Genomic DNA, 19,061 nt, shown 5'->3' with positions numbered 1-19,061 from the left:
GATAGCGGGCCGATTGGTGAACCGGGCAGAGGACGGCGACGGGCCTCAGCTTTATTTGCCCTGACCTCATCGACGCGAGTCACATCCACGCGCTGATTCCAGATCAGAGCTAAGCCCTTAATGACTGTTTTTGACCGAGCCTGTGACATCACCGTGAGCAGTTGGGATGAGGACGGCACGTTCTGTGGCATGCCTGTTAGTATGATTGTGTGTCTGGGCATTTTTAATGTGTAACTACTTTCAGAAAGTTGTACAGGACTTGAAGGAGGCCGCGCCGGCACAGTTCGTCTGATATTTTACTCAGCAAAGGCAGAGGGGAGCATTAAACGAAATGGAGACAAGGAGGGGGCGGCTGCTCGCTGCTTGTGGCAGGAGGGTGGATGGGAGTCTGGAGGAGGGGGTATAAAGACAATTTCCTCCCCGCTCTTATTGCTCTGACTGTCTGCCGCCTACTGCCTTCATGGAGGTCCCTAATTGAGATCACTTGTACTTAAAAATAGGAACAAAAAAGGAACTTCTGCGGGCTAGAAGATGGAGAGGAGAAAATAAGGCAGTAATATGTGATGAAGGCTGCCATTAAAGAGCCCCAATGATAGATCTGAGCGACCGGAGAGCACAGCCGAGAACTCTCTCTGAGTCTGCCAGCGAACCTTTAGTTGTTGACGTGTCTCACACCACCTGCTGTCAAAGTGTGCGCGCGCGTGTGTGTGCGTGTCGGCTCACTTTCGATGTGTCTGTGTTGCTCTTTCACGGGGTTGGGTGACAGTGCCTGGAGCTGGGGCCAGAAACATGCCAAACAGAGGGAGTTCAGTTCTTTCAAATTTAAATTGTAGATGTCTTTACATTGCTGCGACCAAACATTTTTTAAACCTGCCAACCATATTTGACCTCCCCTTTCCCTTCACAGCTTTTGTAGCACTAGCTACGCTCAGTTCCTTCATCGATTTGGACCACAGCATCAGTAAACTCCGCAGGTTTTTCCTACGAAGCACGCGTCGATCACCCATGATTATGCTATTAATCAAACTATGACCGCTCGGAGACTGGTTTGGCGGATTTGCTCGCAGGAAACGCAGCATATCCTGGATAGGTACAAGACCCCGACTGGGAACAGGAACCCCTGTAAAGAGCGTTTTTGTTGGACCGAGACCATCTGTAGGTGCTAAAGACAATACAGACAGTTGGGCTGGGCCAACATTCCACTTTACACGTTCCCCCTTCCTCTGTGTATTTCACTGGTCTACTTCCTCCCTGCAAACTAGCCGGCTAGTACCAAAATATTTATAGTACATCTGCAAGACACGCGGTTCTCATGTATCCAAGAGCGCTTAGCCCCCGCGTACAATATGCGAGGCAAAACTAACACCGCACTCACAGAGGGGTATTTCTTTCTGTTGTCCCTGTCCGTAGAGTTTGACTGATGATGATTTATGTGGGCTATGGACACACGGGGAAAGACAGATAGAGTGACTGCATGGCGTGAAGGCAGACAAGCGGTGGCACTCGCAGGGGACCTATCGGCTATCACTTGACCATTTCCAGCGCCGCAGCTTGGAAACTGGAAGGACAAGCACAGGCAGGAATGAGGGAGAAAAAGGAAGGAGACGTTGGGAAAGGATATATGTATGTATATACAGGAAGGTAGGTGAGAGGAATGTTGAGGAGCACTGGACCCAAACCGATGTGAGAAGGGATGCCATCATGGATGCTCAATTGCACACAGACATAAACATTCAAAAACCACCCCACGTCTGCAAATGTCCCATGCACAATTTTAGTTTTGGGGTATTTAAAGTTTGAATTAAATTTACCGTATGTTTTGTTTGGCCGCCGTCAAAGCTTGCACAGCTCCACTGGACGTATATTATAAGTCAGTCCGTGAAAGAAAGCCTTCATTTACTGGCACCCTTGCTAAAGATGAGTGGAAAGCCCTAAATATATATATAGCTTTTACTTCAGTAGCACAATCTAACACTGAAAAATCAAGAAATACCTTGTTTTCAGCACCTAGTCTTCTAGACTTTAAGGTCGAATCACAGCTAGACGGATCTTTGACCATTCCTCTTTTCACACCTCGCAGTTTTTCTGTAGGATTTAGGCCTGACGACTAAAATGGCCATGAAGTAGCTGCTGATTATTTTGTCTGATGAACCATTTCTGAGTTGGCTTGTCAGTATGTTTTTTAGATTGGTATCAGAAAAATTTCATGGCCTTGCAGGATGAAAGTAATCAGATATTTCAACAGTTTATGACGACATGCACATTGAAACATAGACTTGTGGATCCACAATGGCCCCACAGCATCACTGATCCTCCACCATTCCTGGGCATTAAGTTGTTTTCCACATACTCCTACCAAACCCATGTGGAATGTTGGACAAAAAAAAAACATTCAATATTAGTCTCACTGGACCAAAGCACATGGTTTCAGTTAAACTCCTATAGTATTTAGCAAACTCCACTTGTTTATGTTCGGGAAAATGCTTTTACATGCCAACAACCATTTGGCATGTAGATGATGCCTCGTAATTGTATATTTAGCTCCCTTAACATCCTTCTCACCATGCGTGGTGGCAAGATAAATGCAGTTCCTCGTCCAGCTTTCTTTTTTTCACATTGCCAGTCGACTGAAACTTTTGATTTTTTGGATCTGACTGTACACATTGGCAGGCTTAGGTGTGTAGCTGCTTTCTTGTTTTTGACTTGTGGTGGAAAAACACATCTGCCGCACTTGGATGGCATAGTTGCTTGTCTGCCTGAGAGAAACTGACCTCAGTTTCACATCAGATTTATACCCCAGAAAAAAGGAAGTTTTGGATTACTAATAAGAATTTCCAAGAAACTCTGATCGCATTACAAATGTAGACAAAAGGGATCGTCCGGGGTGCCAATCATTATGTCAAACATGGATCTCTCCCCCCTCCACACACACACACACACACACACACACAGACTAAATGTTCTAAAATTAAAGTTGTGTTTTAATTTTCACAAGATGATGCCCGTATAGTAAAAGACTGATTTATTTTAAGGTTTTGTACTCATCTTTACTAGGGGTACCACAAATATCACCGACCAAATGTTGAAACTGCCATTAGATCCAGTGAATGTTTCCAACTCTGAGACAACAGCCGAAAAGCAACTCTGTGAGAGTTCACTTCCTTCTCTTTTTATCCTTTCTGAGTCTACTTTGGAGCAAATCCCAAGAAACGTACCTGACGTACGCAGTCCGGGGGCCGCGCATACTGGGGTTTGAATTCCCCCCCATGTACATGTCAGAATCGCCCCCAAGAAGACTCTGCTTACGCCAGGTCTTGCTCCCTTTGCTGAAAGAGTTAATTTCAGAGTGTCTCGGCTGACGCAGCTCTCTCAGAGATTGGCATTTGCCTTAAACCTTAGCCTGTAATTATCCTGAGCCCATTAGGCGACTGGTCAGAAATGACTCACTGCAAGGTGGGCGTGTGGAGAAAAATGACAAGAGGATGGAGCTCACTTTCATAGCCTGCAGCCTGAGATGTCCTCAGAAGAAATCAGCTGCAGACATCTTTGGAAAAATTACAGATTTAATGAAGGAAACAGCGTCAAAGTTTGGCAAAATTTCCCCCGGAGATAAATGATCATTGTCTGATTGTGTGACCTATGATCCAGGATTTTCCACATGCATTCGGGTTATTCCAGAGGTTGTTAAAGACTTCATGTCATGTCTGCTCTGCGCCTAGCCAAGACTCGGATGACGCCAGCTTTATAGAGTCTAAATTGAGTCTTGAGCAGAGTCTCATCAACTGCTGGGTCCCACGAGGAACATCAATTACGTTGCGAAACACTGTCCCTCAAACCCAATCTATTCTGCGGTGTTGCATTATGGCAAAGCTGAGAATTTCAGCGTCACATGCATTAAATATCCCCCTCTCTGGCAACGGAGTTGTTGGGATGTGGTCTCCAGTTGACAATTAAATTGTCCGCTCGGAATACACTCTGGAAGCACCAGATTTATGACCAATCATTTTGCGAGAACCGATCATCCTAAATATTTTAACTGGATTTTATGGCACCGTAGATCACTCTGCTGTGTTTGTGAATCCTCTGGGGAACTGAAAACTGTCCCCAGTAGTTGCAGAACTCATTTAGACACAATTAGAGAAGCTCTAAACACTCCAACCTGCTCTCACTGAACCATGGTTTAAGAGACTGCATCCCCAAGAAGGCTCTGTTTTTGCATCATTCTGGGAAAGAACCCCCCCGACCCCCAAAAAACAGAGGTAGCTGTCTGATGACTTGCTAACCACAAAGCCTTATCATTTACCACCCTGAACCAGGTTCAGGCCACGGAAACCAACTTCTGCCAGTAAAGACTCAGAGAGCGGATACACACGGTTAAAAGCTGTAAACATTAAACCCGTGTTTACATTGCGAACGATTCTTTTTCATCAGTAATAACCTCACACTGTGAGCCTGATGATTGGGTAATATTTATTACAGGCCCTCGGGGTGTGCTTCGCTTTCAGCCTCGCTAATGTCTATAAAACCTTCCACTCTTGGCCTCGACTGTCGCGCAGACAAGCTCCCTCAACCTGAATGCATATGCGCTTTTAATGCAGGCCTCCTTCAATGCGCACAGGTCATGCAGGCAAACGCATGTGGGTGTGTATGCTGCACACATGTGCGCTGCAGTAAAAGGGACGGGCTCTGAGACTTTGGTTAACCAGGCTATAATTTGGAGGCCCAGCAAAGACTCGCAGCAGCCTCGCTCTGTTTGTTTACCAGCGAGACCGATTCTGCTGTTCTCGCCGCTTCAGCATGCCTGGGTCCAGCAGGACTCATGCATGTTGATCTATCTGGCTGCGTGCAAATGAAGTGAATCTAAGAATATGTTCTGCGTGAGAGCAAAACAGACGAATATAATGCAAAGACCATTTGACATACAACTCTTTAAAGGAGCATGCAGTTGTCTTCATTTTAGAAACCCATCTTTCTACGTAAACGAAATGATCCTGGCAGTCCTTTTAGAGCGAAGTGGGTGCAATTTCTATTATTATTTTTATTTTTTTTAACAGATTTAAATAAAGTATTTATCAGAATTAACAAGTATACTAGTTGTAGTCATACACAGGAAAACATTTTGATTAGTATGAGACAAATCCTAGTTTCTAGCTTTTTGGCACAAATTTAGGCATGAGCAAAATAAGCTGCGACTCCAGATCAGCAGGGGGCCCCCAAGAGCTCTCAGCTTCTCATAGACGTTCTCAAAGGTTCTAATTTGTGGTTATTTTGCTGAAGAATGATCCTATTTTAAAATTTGCTTTTATAATTCAAGAGTAGCAAGCATAAAAGAAGTATTACAATTCTTTAAATTTTAATTTATTTTTATAATCTAAGGACATGAAAATGTACCAGTCGTATTCACACAGACAAAACTTTTCATCTCCCAACAGTTATGTTAAGGTTCAAAATTGTAATATTGCTAGTTTTCTTGTTAATTCTGCTAATTGTGTGTATGAGAGGTCACATTTAATAGACACAAAGTAAATTATCACTAAATGACAATTTTCCATATATACTAATTAAACCATCGCTCCTTTCCAATTGAGCCAAACTCCAGAAATGACTGCCAGAACCAAATTAATAAACAAGAGAAATAACTTTGTCTCACAGTTTACTTATTGTTGTACAGTTTTTAAATAATTTATAAACCACTTGTTGCGTTTTTAAAATAAAATTATGAAACTTTGCTAATTTAAGAACTGGTAATTAGTAGCTGGTGGGTTTAACTACAACAGGGGAACCACACTGCATTCCGCTCAGGGCCCCAGATTAATGTTGGGACGTCCCTGTCTCCAATGATCCACCGACTACATTTTCATCCTGAAATGTCAGCCTTCTCATAAATGAAAAAAGACGAAATAAATGATGCAAACTTCCCGAAAGAAACACCCTTGCATTAAAAAAATGTTTGTCAGCAAAACCCGTCTGACTTCTATTTTTGTTTGTGTTGAGTCTAATTCTCCAGAGACCAAACCGCTCACTTTCTGTCCCTGCTGGGCTTTTTTTCTTCTTCTCCTTCTTCTTCTTTTCCCGCCCCCGCCGTAATCCTCCTCCCAAGCAGGACTAAAAAGAAAACAATGCAATTCAATAGACCGGAGCTCGCAGCCTTTCATTTAGCTGTGACTTTGAATCATCTTTGCTCTGTGTGAGCTTTTTTCCTTCGCACAAACACATATGCTGCAGTGTCGCAGCATCGCAGGACTCCTTCACGGGAGAGGAAGAAAGGCAGGAGGAGAAAAGGAGCTTTCAAAATATCACTCTAATAAAATATTCCCGCTCCTCTGGGATGCTCATTCAGCATCACGGGAGGTAAAGTGGAAAAGGCCTGTTATTGGTCTCTGTCCAACAAGGGGAACGAGAGAAAAAGAGCGAGAGACCTATTTCCTTTGAGGAAAGATGCAAAATAAAATGAACAGAGTAACAGTTGAAGGAAAACTTTTAACTGCAAAAAAAAGAGGAACCGCCCCCCCCACAACTACAGACGACTGTAAGAGCAGCTGTCTGGGTGAGTGACAGGATTCAGCTCCAGACTGAAAGACTACCCCAGCAAGGATCAGACTGTACGTATGTATATGGACTTTGATCAGCCAGAGCAGCCTGTCGGAGCAGCAGTGTGATTTGATTGAGAGAGTGTGTAAACTGGAACAGCTCACGGATCAACACAAAAACAAGAGAAAAACTCTCAAAAGACGTCCTCCGCCCCAGTCAGTCAGAGAAAAGTGCTTTCAAACAACCTGAAATGTAACTCAGGGGATTTCTTTTTCTTTCTTTCCTTTTTTTTTTTTTTGCTGGTTGGTAACATTGCTGTCCTTGCAGGAGTAGTTCGAAACTGTGTTTTATTTTTTTCTTCAAAAAAAAAAAGAGCTGCAGACTTAAGAAAGTTGTAGCAGGAAAAGACAAAATAACTTTATATACCCGTTTCGGTAATAGAATAAGCCAGGCTAACGCTGCAGTTCTCCAGATATGGCCGGGATTCTAAAAGACATTTGGACAAAACAATTTTATTCTGTAACTTTCTCTCCCATTTACTTTAAATATAAGACAGTGAGGCTGCATCTTGATGCACTGGTCGGGTTCAATGCGACTGAGTTCACCAATCCTGCCATGATTCACATCAGGTAAGCAGAATCCAATACAATACATCAAGTTAAGCTATGATACAAAACAAAACTACACAGAACGATACGGTTTGGTACAATGTGAAATGATGATACACTAGAATGAAACACGGGAATGAAGCTAAAAAAAACTATTAAATTATTTAAAATATAAAGGACATTTATTAAACAAAGGGCTTAGTGTTACAGCTGCGATACAGCTCAGTGTGATGTGAAAATTATGTCACGCAAAGGACGAAAACTAAGTTGATTTTGTCGTTTTGATAGTTCACAAATAGGGAAGTGACGGGACATTTTGCGACATTTGATGCAAAAACAAGACAACTTAGCCGCTGTGAGAGTTAAAATGGCATTTAGAATTGCTAAAGCTAGCTTTGGTGTGTGGGCGTGGACGTAGGTGTGTTTTAGCCGTTTTTACAATTGCTGGTGTAAAAAACTTGAGCTCAGGACCTCTCTGCTACTAAAACATACGTTATAAATTTTGCAACGATACCTCTCCAGGTGCACATGTTATATACGTTTAGGATTGCTTTTATGTATCGTTCACAATTTTATCGGTCGTACATTTTTCAAAATTTGATTTAAGTTCATTTGTTCATCTGTTCTGTGGTCTGAACTCGGTGACAGAAGAGCTTTTTCTAGAAAACCTGGTTGGAAACTAAAGTTATTTACGCACAACTGACATTTTGCTCATGAAATAAACTGAACTTCATCTCCTGTGATATAGAGAAAGCATCTCGCTGTCGGCACACATCCTGTTCAGCTTGATTGTTTAAAACAATTTATATATACAAACGTGTGCTTCCATCTGTTTGAAAAGAGTAAATATTTGAAAATCTCATCGTATTTATCTCCGGTCACTATTTTTTTGTCCACAAATACAAAAAACAAATTCAAACACACAACTGTAGCCTTTGTCTTTTCATGCTGTTCTTTTTGATTCTCATCTCCCTTCAGTGCTCTATCTGGGACTTCTCTCATTGAGCTTGATTTCTCACGTAGAATTTCAACCAGGTCAATCAGCGAACAGAAGGACAAGTGATGAGCCATGACGTTGATTTTCTGCAACGTTGTAGAATCGTAGTCTGCCAGTAGTTGTAAAACTGGCAGCAGAGAATAAACTTCTCTCTCCGCAGCGGAGGACGGTCGCTTGCAGCTGTAAGCTTCTTTATGTCAAACTGGTGCATTACATACGTCACAGCCAAAGGTTAGGAGTTATAGATTAGTAGTCTTGTGTATTTAATAAGAAGTCTCATTTAAAGGGAAATTTAAAAGGTTTTTGGAGATTTGTTACTTCTGTATAAAGATGTATAACTTACTCAAGGGAAATAGAGCCAGCAAAAAAAGAAAAAAATCATTACAGTATATTGTTTCTTTGCATAGGTTAAAGATTTAAATAAAACATTTAAATCTGAAGATTTTTCTTCAGTTTCTTTCCTTCTCTCTCTCTCTCTCCTTCCTTGTTTCTCTCTACAGGCCACTCTACAAATGAGAGCTACCTTTTCTCGCATCCCCCTCTTTCCCCAGAGACTTGTCAATGTCAGCTACACACCCGATTCAAAGGTTCAAAGACTAGCATCCCACTAAACACACCTACACACACTCCTATACCCCTTCTCCCCCTCCACTACCTCCACCCTTTGTGTCCCTGGGGCGTATTTCATTTTGGTGTCGGTGAATGAGTCTGAATGAGTCTCGGTGTATGTGTCTGCGAGTGTGTGCATGCCACAGGTGGCGCGGCGCTGGTGACTCTGATTGTTGTGGTGACCAAAAGCATCACCGCCCCATCGCATTTGTCATCGCCCTTTTCCTGAAAGCGTGGGTGGGAGGGGACCTCCGAAGAGAAGGGGAGGGAGGTAAGCGAGGAGAGCTGATGACGGCAAATTGCAACCTTTGACAGTGCCATATGGGAGGTGGTTCTGAAGAGTCAGCCCTATGGAGGACCAATCTGTAGCTACTGGGCATCTCTGCCCTCCGTTTTTTTTTTTTTTTTGTGCTGCTCACTACATCTCTCCCACCGGAATCCGCGACGCATGAAACGTCGGTCTTCCGTGCGTCGTCGAATCACGGAGCAGTCGGAAACCATAAAGGGCTTGTTTGGGTGTCGTCGAGTGGGTGGGCTCCCCAACTTTGAGGTGTATTTGATTTGTTGTGTTCACACCTCGACGCTGGCAGGGGGGGCCCTCCCCGCCCCTCTGCGTGGGCTGGTAATTTGAGCAAATTAGGAGATGGGGCCTGTGTGCCATTAATGACACCCCACACCCTCTGCTGCACGTCCACCTATTGTTCCCTCCCCTGCACACACCTTTCTTTTCTTCCGCTCTGAATCGCCCCCTCCTCAGTCCCATCTGTGCCTCCTGCTCAACACTCAGCCTCAGTCAGGCAGAGTGTGTGGAATGCACACACACATAAACATATAGTGCACACGGGGGCGGGCAAAGGGGTTCATCGGGGAGTGGGGGGGATTGGTTCCAGGTGCCAGTTTGAGTGAGCGCATTAATCAAGCAGACAGATCTTCCTGATGCAGAAACCTTCACACTCTCGAAGTCCTCACATAGCATACACACTTTACAGTAGAGCTCCTACATATCCAGCTTTATGCAAAGGTATTCATGCTGATGGAAGTTTTTCATGTTTTGTCAAGACTTTAATGTATTTAATTAGGATTTTGTGTGACGGGCCTAAACAGAGGAATGGCAAAGGAAAATGGTATACGAGTTGAAAATGTTTTAAAAAAATCTGAGTGGCAGGAATTTGTGTTAAGACCCAAATACTATAGGGTCTGCATTTCCATGGACCATTGAATTGCGCTAATTGGATTGACAAAGGGAAAAAGAAAAAAGAAAAATTTAAGTTTTTCAAAATAAAAGCCTCCACTAGGATGAAGTGTTTTTTCAGAGCTGTGTCAAAATTGCTGCATTTCGCAAAACTGCGATAGAAACACTTTTTCCGCATCAGGCCAGATTTCGTTAGACAGCGCTCAGACGGCTCCACCAGAAGTCTCACAGCTTCGCTCAGTTCATCAAAAACTGAGTTTGACATTTGAACGTGTTGAAGCCGACGCTCTTCTTTAAAACTCCCGTGCATGGATACGTCGCCGCTCCCTAGGGGCTTTTCCATTTGTAAGTGTTCACATCTGTCACCGCCGTGATTTTTTATCACTTACTCACGTGTGATTTTAATTGCATTTCTTATTTCATAGAAACACCCCAATTGCTAAATTGTGCCTTTTCGACATTAAGAGACTATCGAAAAAGTTTTGCACGCATTTGCAATGGAAACGCAGCTCATGTTTCCTCTAGAAGTAGTAGAGATTCTGCCCAGGTGGACCTCAGAATCCAGATACCAGTTTAATTCATTCCTAGAAATGAATCAAATTAACTCATGCGTGCTTATTTAATTACTTCATGGATGAGCCACTCCACCTCCTGCTCTTTTTACTACCCTTCGAAGGAAAGTGGAGGCTTTTACATATACGTTTGAGTCCATCCCGAGTCAGAGGGGATGCCGCATTCCTTTCAGATTAAACCAAACAGGGTGAAATAGTTGGCCATTTTTCCCCCCGGCGCAGACGAGAACAGGTAGCGCCTTGTGCCGGTGCTGCGGGCCGCGCTCTCATTTACTCACGTCGTTACAAGCTGAATCCAAACACGGGGAAAGCTCAACACTCCATATTTCCTCTCAGTATAGAAAAGGCTGAAAGTCCAAACGGGTGGGGAGGGGTGTTGCGGGACGATGTTCAGCTTCCCCTGCGGTTCAAGATCGCTGTATCAGCTCGGCCCAAAGCTGCCTGCTGATCGAATAACAGGAATCAAACGCAAATAAAGGTGAGGGTGGCGGTGGGGAAAAAGGAAGGACATGACACGGGACAGAACGAGGTGAAGCGGCTTGTGTTTCATTAGAATGAACCCGGTCCAAGATAGACCAATTTTCAAAGTGTTAGGTAGTTACTTCCTCTCTGAGGGCTTATATCGGATAACGGTAATTCGCCCAGCGTGATGCTGCTGCTGCCGAGGACGAGGGCCTGAACCCGCTAAGTGCTGAAAAAGCGCCGCATTAAAAGATTCACCGGTTAACGGTTACCTGGCAACATGTAGAGGAGTCAAGAGTTCAAAAATCAAACCGGTCAGACTTTTACTTTGAATAAAAATGGCAAAAGATTTGGAAAAAATTGTAAAAAAAAAAATTAAAAAGAAATCAAAAAAGAGAGAGGTTAGCAGTAACGGTGTTTAAAAAGTGAGTCTTTCGTCAACACTATCAACAGGCAGAACAGTCAGCTGGCAGGTCACCTTATCATAATAGTGTAATTACTCCCATTGCAAGTGGGTATTGGGATAAAACGAAAGATAATACACGCTGCCTTGTGAAAATGTGTGCCAAATTGTGGGTTTGTTGTCACAGTCTTCATATTACAGGGATTAGAGTAATCTCATTTGTTTTAACAACTCTCCGTTCCTTTTCTTCCACCGGAGCCGGACGATAATCCACGAACTAATAGCTCAGAGTTAGGTAGGAAAACAGAATCCAATCGTTTGCAGGTTATTTACTGTACATTAAATTACATGTAGAAGCACTTCTTCACAAGCTTTTGTTGGCAGACTTAGCTTGAGCTATTTAACCTGTGTATGTGTACGAGATTCACATGAAACGATAACATTGAGTAAAAATAAGTTTCACTGTATTTACACAACACATTACATGGTCTAATTGCCTCTATATAATGGAGGACATCCACATTTCTTTTTCCAGTTGCTTAAATCATGTAGCATACTTATTATTAGTAGTAATAATGGCGTTAGCTACATGTAGTTGGTATTTATTTATTTATTTTTAGCATTTTGAGAGATATGCTTATGTTTCTGAGTGGTTATTGTGCAGAATTTGATCCATTTTTTATAGGAGTTGGATATTTTGTCAGGCTATCTGCCACTCGCAGTCAGCTGCTAACAAACTAAGAGTGATAGGTGGTGCTTCTTCCCCGTTCCAGCTCATGAGAGGACAAACAGTAGCAGAATTTTTAAAATTAAGAACTAAGAATGTAATTTTCTTTGTTTCTGTCTTCAGAAATTGATTTTAAAAACTGTGTTTAATAGAATCTGTAGGCAGAGCAGGGTAATCCAATCCATCCACTGATATTTCGTCTCACTATATCACAGGCTTAATGCTATAAAAGCATTGACAATGCTCGGTTCATCGTGCTTAGAGGTAGAGCAGGTGCCTCAAGTTGCCCCCTATAAAGTCCTCCTGGGATTTGATTCCCAAACTCGGGACACTTTTTTCTGGCCGATCGGCACAAAAGCATTTCACAAACAGAAAAAAAAGAAGTTTTTTAATTTACCTCAAACTTGCAAGGAAGACTTCACTTCAACGAGACACATCCAGGCATTTTACAAACCTAACATCCCCAGAGACCCTGAGCCAACAAGAGTGACGAGTTCTTGCATCCCTTTAAGTTTCCTGTTTTTTCTTGCAACTATTTCCAAACAGATGAATTTGTCTTTCTTCCAAAGCGTAGGCTCATTTATTCAACTCAACTGACCACCATTGCACAGCAACCGGTCTGTCAGGGTCAGCGCTTTGTCACTGTATGAATTTATGACCCACACAGTCATAAATCCAGGCTTGCTTTGGCACTTTCTCACGTATCACTTTACAAAAACTTTTAAAAAATTAGGAACATGATCAGAGAATGTTTCTGTTGTGTTGCGAAGGGCACTTTTAAACCCTCCACATAGTGTGAAAACCAACTCATGCCTACTCCTAACCTTTGTTGCCTTCGCAGCATTGCTGTAGAAAGGGCGAAAATTACAGATAGTTTCCTAAAAAAAAAAAAAGTGGGAATAGCTTGTTTCAGCCCATTAAAATCACAGGTTATTGTGTTTCCATGACACTCTCATTCAGACCGTAATAGCTACCTGCAGCTTAAGTTTTGGCCGCAACAAGCCCACCATTTGCTGCTTGCACATTTCACTGACATTAATCTATCTCCGAATAAATCCTGATCACATTAACACTCTGAACCTTTCTGTTTTCCCCCTCAGGAACAAGCGTAGGCTAATAGGTTTTAATAGCCCGGGCAGTTTGCAAACACAAACAGAAGCGTTGTACTTCATCAAGTATGACCCTGCTGGGATTAAATAGCAAGTTTGCCTCAGAGGTACAATTAAGAGACGCTAAAAAGAGTTCCTTTGAGCGCGGAGTTGAGGGAAGAGTCTCCGCTGCACAGTAGCAGCCAGTGAAGCGCTGCCGCTTCCCCCCCCTCCACCCTCTGGCATTTTCAAATTACCTATTGATGAGTGGGCTTCACTTCGCTCCCCGGCTGGGACGAGGGTGGGATGAGAGAGGAGGGGTGGGGGGGTGATGTCTGGTTCACTTTTAAGATGTCTCCAAGAAGCAGGCCTGTGGTTAGATCTAAGGCAATACTTATGCAACAGAAGCTTGCCTTTCTCAAATACATATACGGTTTCCCTTGCAAATTATCCGAGATTTTCTTCAGAGGTAGGGGGGGGGGTAAAGTTTTCCGCATGGAGTCCTCAGATATTTACCCCTTTCGCTTTTGATCGTGTTGACTCGGGTCCCTTTGCCTTTTTTTCCCCTCCTTTTTTTTTTTACAATTTTTTATTATTCTTTACTGTTCCTGCACGACTTTATTGAACGATAATTGCTACCCATGACTTAATTGTCTATACGTAATTAGGTTTGTAAGAGAGAAAATAGGCAGTTAAATGTTCCCCAGAGAGGCAGTGGCGGTTGAGTGGGTGCCACACGTGTTGTCGATTATTCTGCCCCTCTCCATCTGATCTGCCAGTATGAGGAGATATAATGGAAAAAAAATGGATTTTGAAGCGATTTAATGAGAAGTGCCTGACGTAAAATGCCAAGACAAATTTTAATGATCCCTCTCCTCTGTCTTTGCTTAATTAGACATCTTCGCCAGCTCAGTTTATTGCTGTGGATAAAAAGCTGGGTCTTGAATTAAAAATGTTCCTGATAAGCAGCAATGTGTAGAGTGGAAAAAAAAAACTAACAAAGGGGGGGGGGGGTTTAGATGAAAACCGAATGTCGCTGGACCAAAAGAAACACAAAAACAGAAGGAGTTGAAAACGTGATCCCATTTAAACGGATTTACTTGAAGCTTTTAAAGCGAAGCTCAGATGAAGCGTCATTGGGAATTTTAACAAAGCGATTCAAGGAAAACTACTTACGGTGCCATTTGCAATTGTCATGATATGTTAAACATACTAAATCATGTTTTTCTTTTTTGTTTAGGGGGACTGAGTTTTTTCGGGCCTGATATTAAATAACAAGCGGCAATGCCGTTGCACTTAAACTAATTATCACTTTCATCACCTTCCCTTCAAAGTGTCTCTACCTGAAATCCGCAGAGATCTACACTTGAATGCACGGCAGCATGCTCTTCTTCTCTTGTCCTCTCGTGCCCCAGAGACTCGCCGAAAGGTCAGAGGGGGTTAGAGCGTTAATAGGTGGCGGTGATTGTTAGAAAGCCCGCGCTCTCTCTCTCTTTCTCGTTCTCGCTGTCCACAGTCCCTGCAGCCTGCTTCTGTGTGGCGCAGCTGTGGCTGACCACAGAGAGACTTCTGCAAAACATCTTTTACGCGTTTGATTTGGACAAGGCGAGCGAAGGCTGCGGAGTGGAGCAGGGAGGCAGACGTGTGGTGGTCTTGCATCAGGGGGAAATATTTGTTTCCTTCAATTTGGCAAAAAAAATAAAAAATCCATGCAATACGGTTAATTTTGCAACCTTGAAGTAGACTCTGTAAAAGAGCTGTCACAGCAGATTAAAGTAAATCTACAGGAAGGGGTGAGGTGGAGGGGGTCTTAAGTGAAACATGCAAGTTGGCCTTCGCAGGTAGCCTCTGCTCCTGTTCAGGAGTTATTTTTGTCCCCTAATTTCAAACAGAGAAACGAGGGGATTAAAAAGTATCCGAGGCGAGGAATTATTTTTAGAAGTCCAATAAAAATCAGAACGAAGTGGTTGTTCTAAATCTGAGCTTATGATGAGTTTGCTCAGTTCAGTTCCGAATTTCCGTCAGCCGGTTCAAGCCGCTGCGGTGCTGGAGGAAATCTAAACAGATTAATTGATGACAGCGGAGCGACCGAGCAGCTTTAGGAAGCGATTACAGATCCCTCTTGGCAGCCTAATCAATACTGTATTCCCAACAGAGACACATAAACCCACACACAGCCCAGTAATCCCCACATCTTGTTCCAATGCTCAACTGTAAACTCCTTTGCGCAGCGGCTGTTTACGTCTGTCAAAAATATCACCCCTGCCTTTGTTTTTGGTTCTGCAATGGCATCGCTCTCTAAATCTAAGGGTACGTTGCACAAACATGTCATCTCCCTCTTTCAGGAATATTTATAAACACCGCATATAAGTAAATACTGGAATCTCTCAGTGCAGATTTCATTTTTTTTTTTTTTTGGTCACTTGTCAAAAAGTCTTGATGACGGTTGGGTCTCTCTCTTCCACCGCAAATGCTCAAAAATTGATGGCGGTGACCTCGGCTGATCCTCGTCTGGATTCAAATCCTTCAAGATCTTCAGGTCCAAGATCTTTATCCTCATCACAGAAGCTATCCGCATATCAGCAGCTGAACTCCCCCACCACGAGTCCTTTCCGTGACCCCGAGCCCCGCAACCGACCTGTTTCCAGAAGAGAATCGGCGAACGTAGGTACTCACCCCAGAAGAAGTTTTGCTGACATGGTGTCACTGTGCTGAAGAGGCTGTTAGATGCCATGGCTGCCTCTGGTTCCAGCAAGCCCCACTTTTGTTCCTCTGCGGTTTCTGTGACCCTCGACACGTCCTAAACCAAGAGCACGCAGCGTGTCATGAAGGCGGAAAAAAATGGAAAAGCCATCCACAAGACATGCTTCTACGTATCAACTATTTGGATGACCACAAGTAACGACCAGGTTTGGTTTTATAGAGAAAAAAAAAAAATTGCAGAGGCAAATATCGCTTTTGCGGATAGATCAGATGGTGTCGGACTGGCTTGCCTGGCCAGTGTGGTTGGAACGTACTTACTTGCTTAGCGCCGTCCTTGTGACTGGTGCTGGCCCGTGACGATTAACCATTTACACTCCAGGTCGCCCTCAGACACCAACCCCGAGCCGCACGTCTGTGGTTCTGTGGTTGTTGGGGAGGCGAGCAGAGCCCTCACACAACCCAAAAGGCACCAGCTTTAAAACTCGTCTCTTTCCTGCCCTCCATGCGGCGTCACTGGAGACCCTGGGTCACATGCCCGCCGACGTCATCACGGCACAGCAGCTGAGTGGGACAGCCTACCGTTGCAGCTTGTCTTGCCTCTTGCCTCCCCTTCCAAGAGTTTTTTCCTCTCCCCTCCTTCTCCCACCACGCTTGATCCGGCAGCGTTTTCCAGGCTCTCTTGGGACCCGGTTCCTGACGCTCCCATGAGTCAGGAGGCTTCAGTGGGGGCCAGCTTGCTCAACCGCCCATGCTCCTCTCGGCATATGGGCAACAGTGTTCTCTCTGCCTTGCTCTCCCTTCACTCATTCAGCCCCCCTTCCCCTCCTTCTCTCCTTCCCGTCTATGTCTCTCTCTGTGACTCCGCTGTTCCTTCCCTCAACTCGTTTAACAGGCTGCCGTGCTGCTCCTGTCTGCCTTTGAGCAGGGAGAGCTGAACTTGGTAAGATTTGAGGGTGTGAGTGAAGCGCGAAAGGCTGGCTGGCTGGCTGACTGGCGGTGTGAGGCTGGGTGTGTGCGACGGCGTGTGTTTGTCTGTGTAAGCATGTGCAGCAGGAGGAGAGAGAAAAAGCGAGTGGAAAGCGGAGGTGTTATGACACTCGGCCGAGGAGACTTGCCCGAGTTTCCTGTTTTCTCCCGTCTCGAATATCACCGCGCCGCAGACAGCACTTCGTGTTATCGCGTCACGCTCTACTGGCATGCGTTTGTGCATGTGCATTTGCATCCAAGCCAATGCACTGACCCGTCACTGGCCTCCACTAAAGAGAAGGACCGGGGCAATTCCTGTAAGAGGCCATGCATCGCGGCCACCTGTCCTCTTGCTGAGACGGCTTCACGTCACACGGTCTTGTGCACAATCAGACACACACAAACACCCACGCGAACGCAGACACCCTGCAGATCCCTCCCTCCCCCCCCCGCGCCAACAATCAGTGATTAATTACAGGATAATTCCCATGAAGACTCAAGCCGTACACATGCTTGCACGCCACAGAGACGGTTGGGCTTTTGATCAGCGATCACAGGTGTGCGCTATGACAGATCATAAAGGGAGGCGAGGTGTTGGTGGAGAACCAAAAGAATGAGTGGTATGAAGATCATCGAGATAAAAGGTTAGCATGTCATGTCAACACACCGTAACAGTCAAAGAGAAAATTGGCATTGTTGTAGTGATTAATAATTGCATAAATCTGCCAAAACGGTCATGCGGTGTGATAGTAATTTGCAAAGAAAAGTCTTTGTCATAACTGTTCAGTCTCGAAAGGCATTGTGTGCGCCTGCATTCAGCACGTTTCTCTGACAGTGCCGTTAATTGCGTTCCCTCCTTTATTGGGTTCAGACGGAGCACAAGCTGTTCTGTGAACGCGTCAGAGGTTTATTGCAGGATGTCAGTGAACGAACAGCATCGCACAGATCAAGAAACACAACAGACAGGTGGGGAATAAGGTGTTGATTAAGTTTAAAGAAGTATTGAGTGCTAAAACATTGCCCTCAAACTTCAACATAGAACATCTTTCGAGCCAAAAGTGAAAGATGCCCATGGTAACTCTGGAGGAGCTGCAGACATCCGCAGCCCTTGAGGAAGAATGTGTTAACAGGGCAATGTTTTAGCAGTGCACTTCACAAATATAGTCTTTATGGAAGAGTGGGAGTAAGAAAATCAACACTGGAGGAAAGCCATAAAGAGTAAGAGCTAACCAGACCTGGAAGAATGTACCTGGGTAAAACAAACAAAAAAATTAAACTTTGAGGGCTACATGCAAAATGCATGGCAGAAAAATGCATTGGATATCATGCTAGCTAAACAGACCATAGCCTTGATAAAGGATGGTGGTGTTAGCATCATGGTAGGGAAACAGTTTTGCAAAGTTGAGCTTCACCTTCTTGGAATGAAACAAAGCCAAATTTTTCCTTTTTGTTTGACAACTATGCAAAACTTGTATTGAGCTGTCATATAAAATCTCAATAAAGTACATTGAAGTTTGTGGTTTGAAATTCATCAGCAATTAAAAAACATGCCTGGGAGAACTTGTTGTGTTCGGGTGATTGCATTTTATATGACTAATTGAGTGTGAGGTATTTTCATACTGTTTCAAGAAATACTCAGACATATTTTGTAATCAACAAATCCAGTACCACTAGTGCATCTCGATACAATTTTATTTATTTATTTTTTTACATTAGATTCGGAAATAACTCTGATAAAAAACATTGTATGATTGAAATAATGTACGCCCTATACTTTGATGGTTTTTTTTAAAAAAAAAAAAAGTTCCCCAAGTAAAAACTCAACATTTAAAAAAAAAAGATTTTCGTCATTTCAGTTCAGTAGACATTCAGAATCAAAGGTATTTAGGAAAGACAAGGTTTTAAAATGTTGTGCTTTTATAGCCGCTGGCTTTTCCACCATAGCGTTCCTTTGGTCCAAAGTCCTTCTAATGAGATGCCAGAGAAACTGGCAGAACAACCAATTTTCTCTGGCCAAGTGAAGCATAAAGTAGCACACCTGCTTCCAGAAAAACATGAGCAGTTTTAATATGGAAAGTAAAGAAGCACCACCCATCACTCCAATGAAGGTTTTCAAAGCTACAAGCAGCATTATGAGTCAAGCAGAAAACTGCATGTTGGCTACATGAGCAGATAGCCCCACAAACTAACCATTAACTTGTAT

The 19,061-nt window shown here is 43.7% G+C and overlaps 1 protein-coding gene across 5 annotated transcripts in view; it reads right to left on the bottom strand.

Annotated features, from left to right (window-relative positions):
* The window catches only part of LOC102236639 (runt-related transcription factor 2), a 61,630-nt gene extending 44,457 nt beyond the window's left edge, over nt 1–17,173 (bottom strand). Inside the window, exons 1-2 of one of the 5 annotated variants that reach the window (XM_023347869.1) lie at nt 16,211–17,173; nt 15,866–15,989 (exon numbers count right to left, since the gene is read on the bottom strand). In XM_023347869.1, the coding sequence (XP_023203637.1) occupies nt 15,866–15,923 (58 nt within the window). In that variant the 5' untranslated portion in view covers nt 15,924–15,989; nt 16,211–17,173. Of the gene's footprint in view, nt 1–15,865; nt 15,990–16,206 lie in introns of all 5 variants that reach the window. The other 4 variants (XM_023347867.1, XM_023347868.1, XM_023347866.1 and 1 more) reach the window with 4 other exon arrangements.
* Between the last annotated feature and the right edge of the window lie 1,888 nt (nt 17,174–19,061).

The sequence above is a fragment of the Xiphophorus maculatus genome, chromosome 15 (assembly GCF_002775205.1).
Source record: "Xiphophorus maculatus strain JP 163 A chromosome 15, X_maculatus-5.0-male, whole genome shotgun sequence".
NCBI lineage: Eukaryota > Metazoa > Chordata > Actinopteri > Cyprinodontiformes > Poeciliidae > Xiphophorus > Xiphophorus maculatus.
This window is presented reverse-complemented; position numbering and strand designations above follow the sequence as displayed.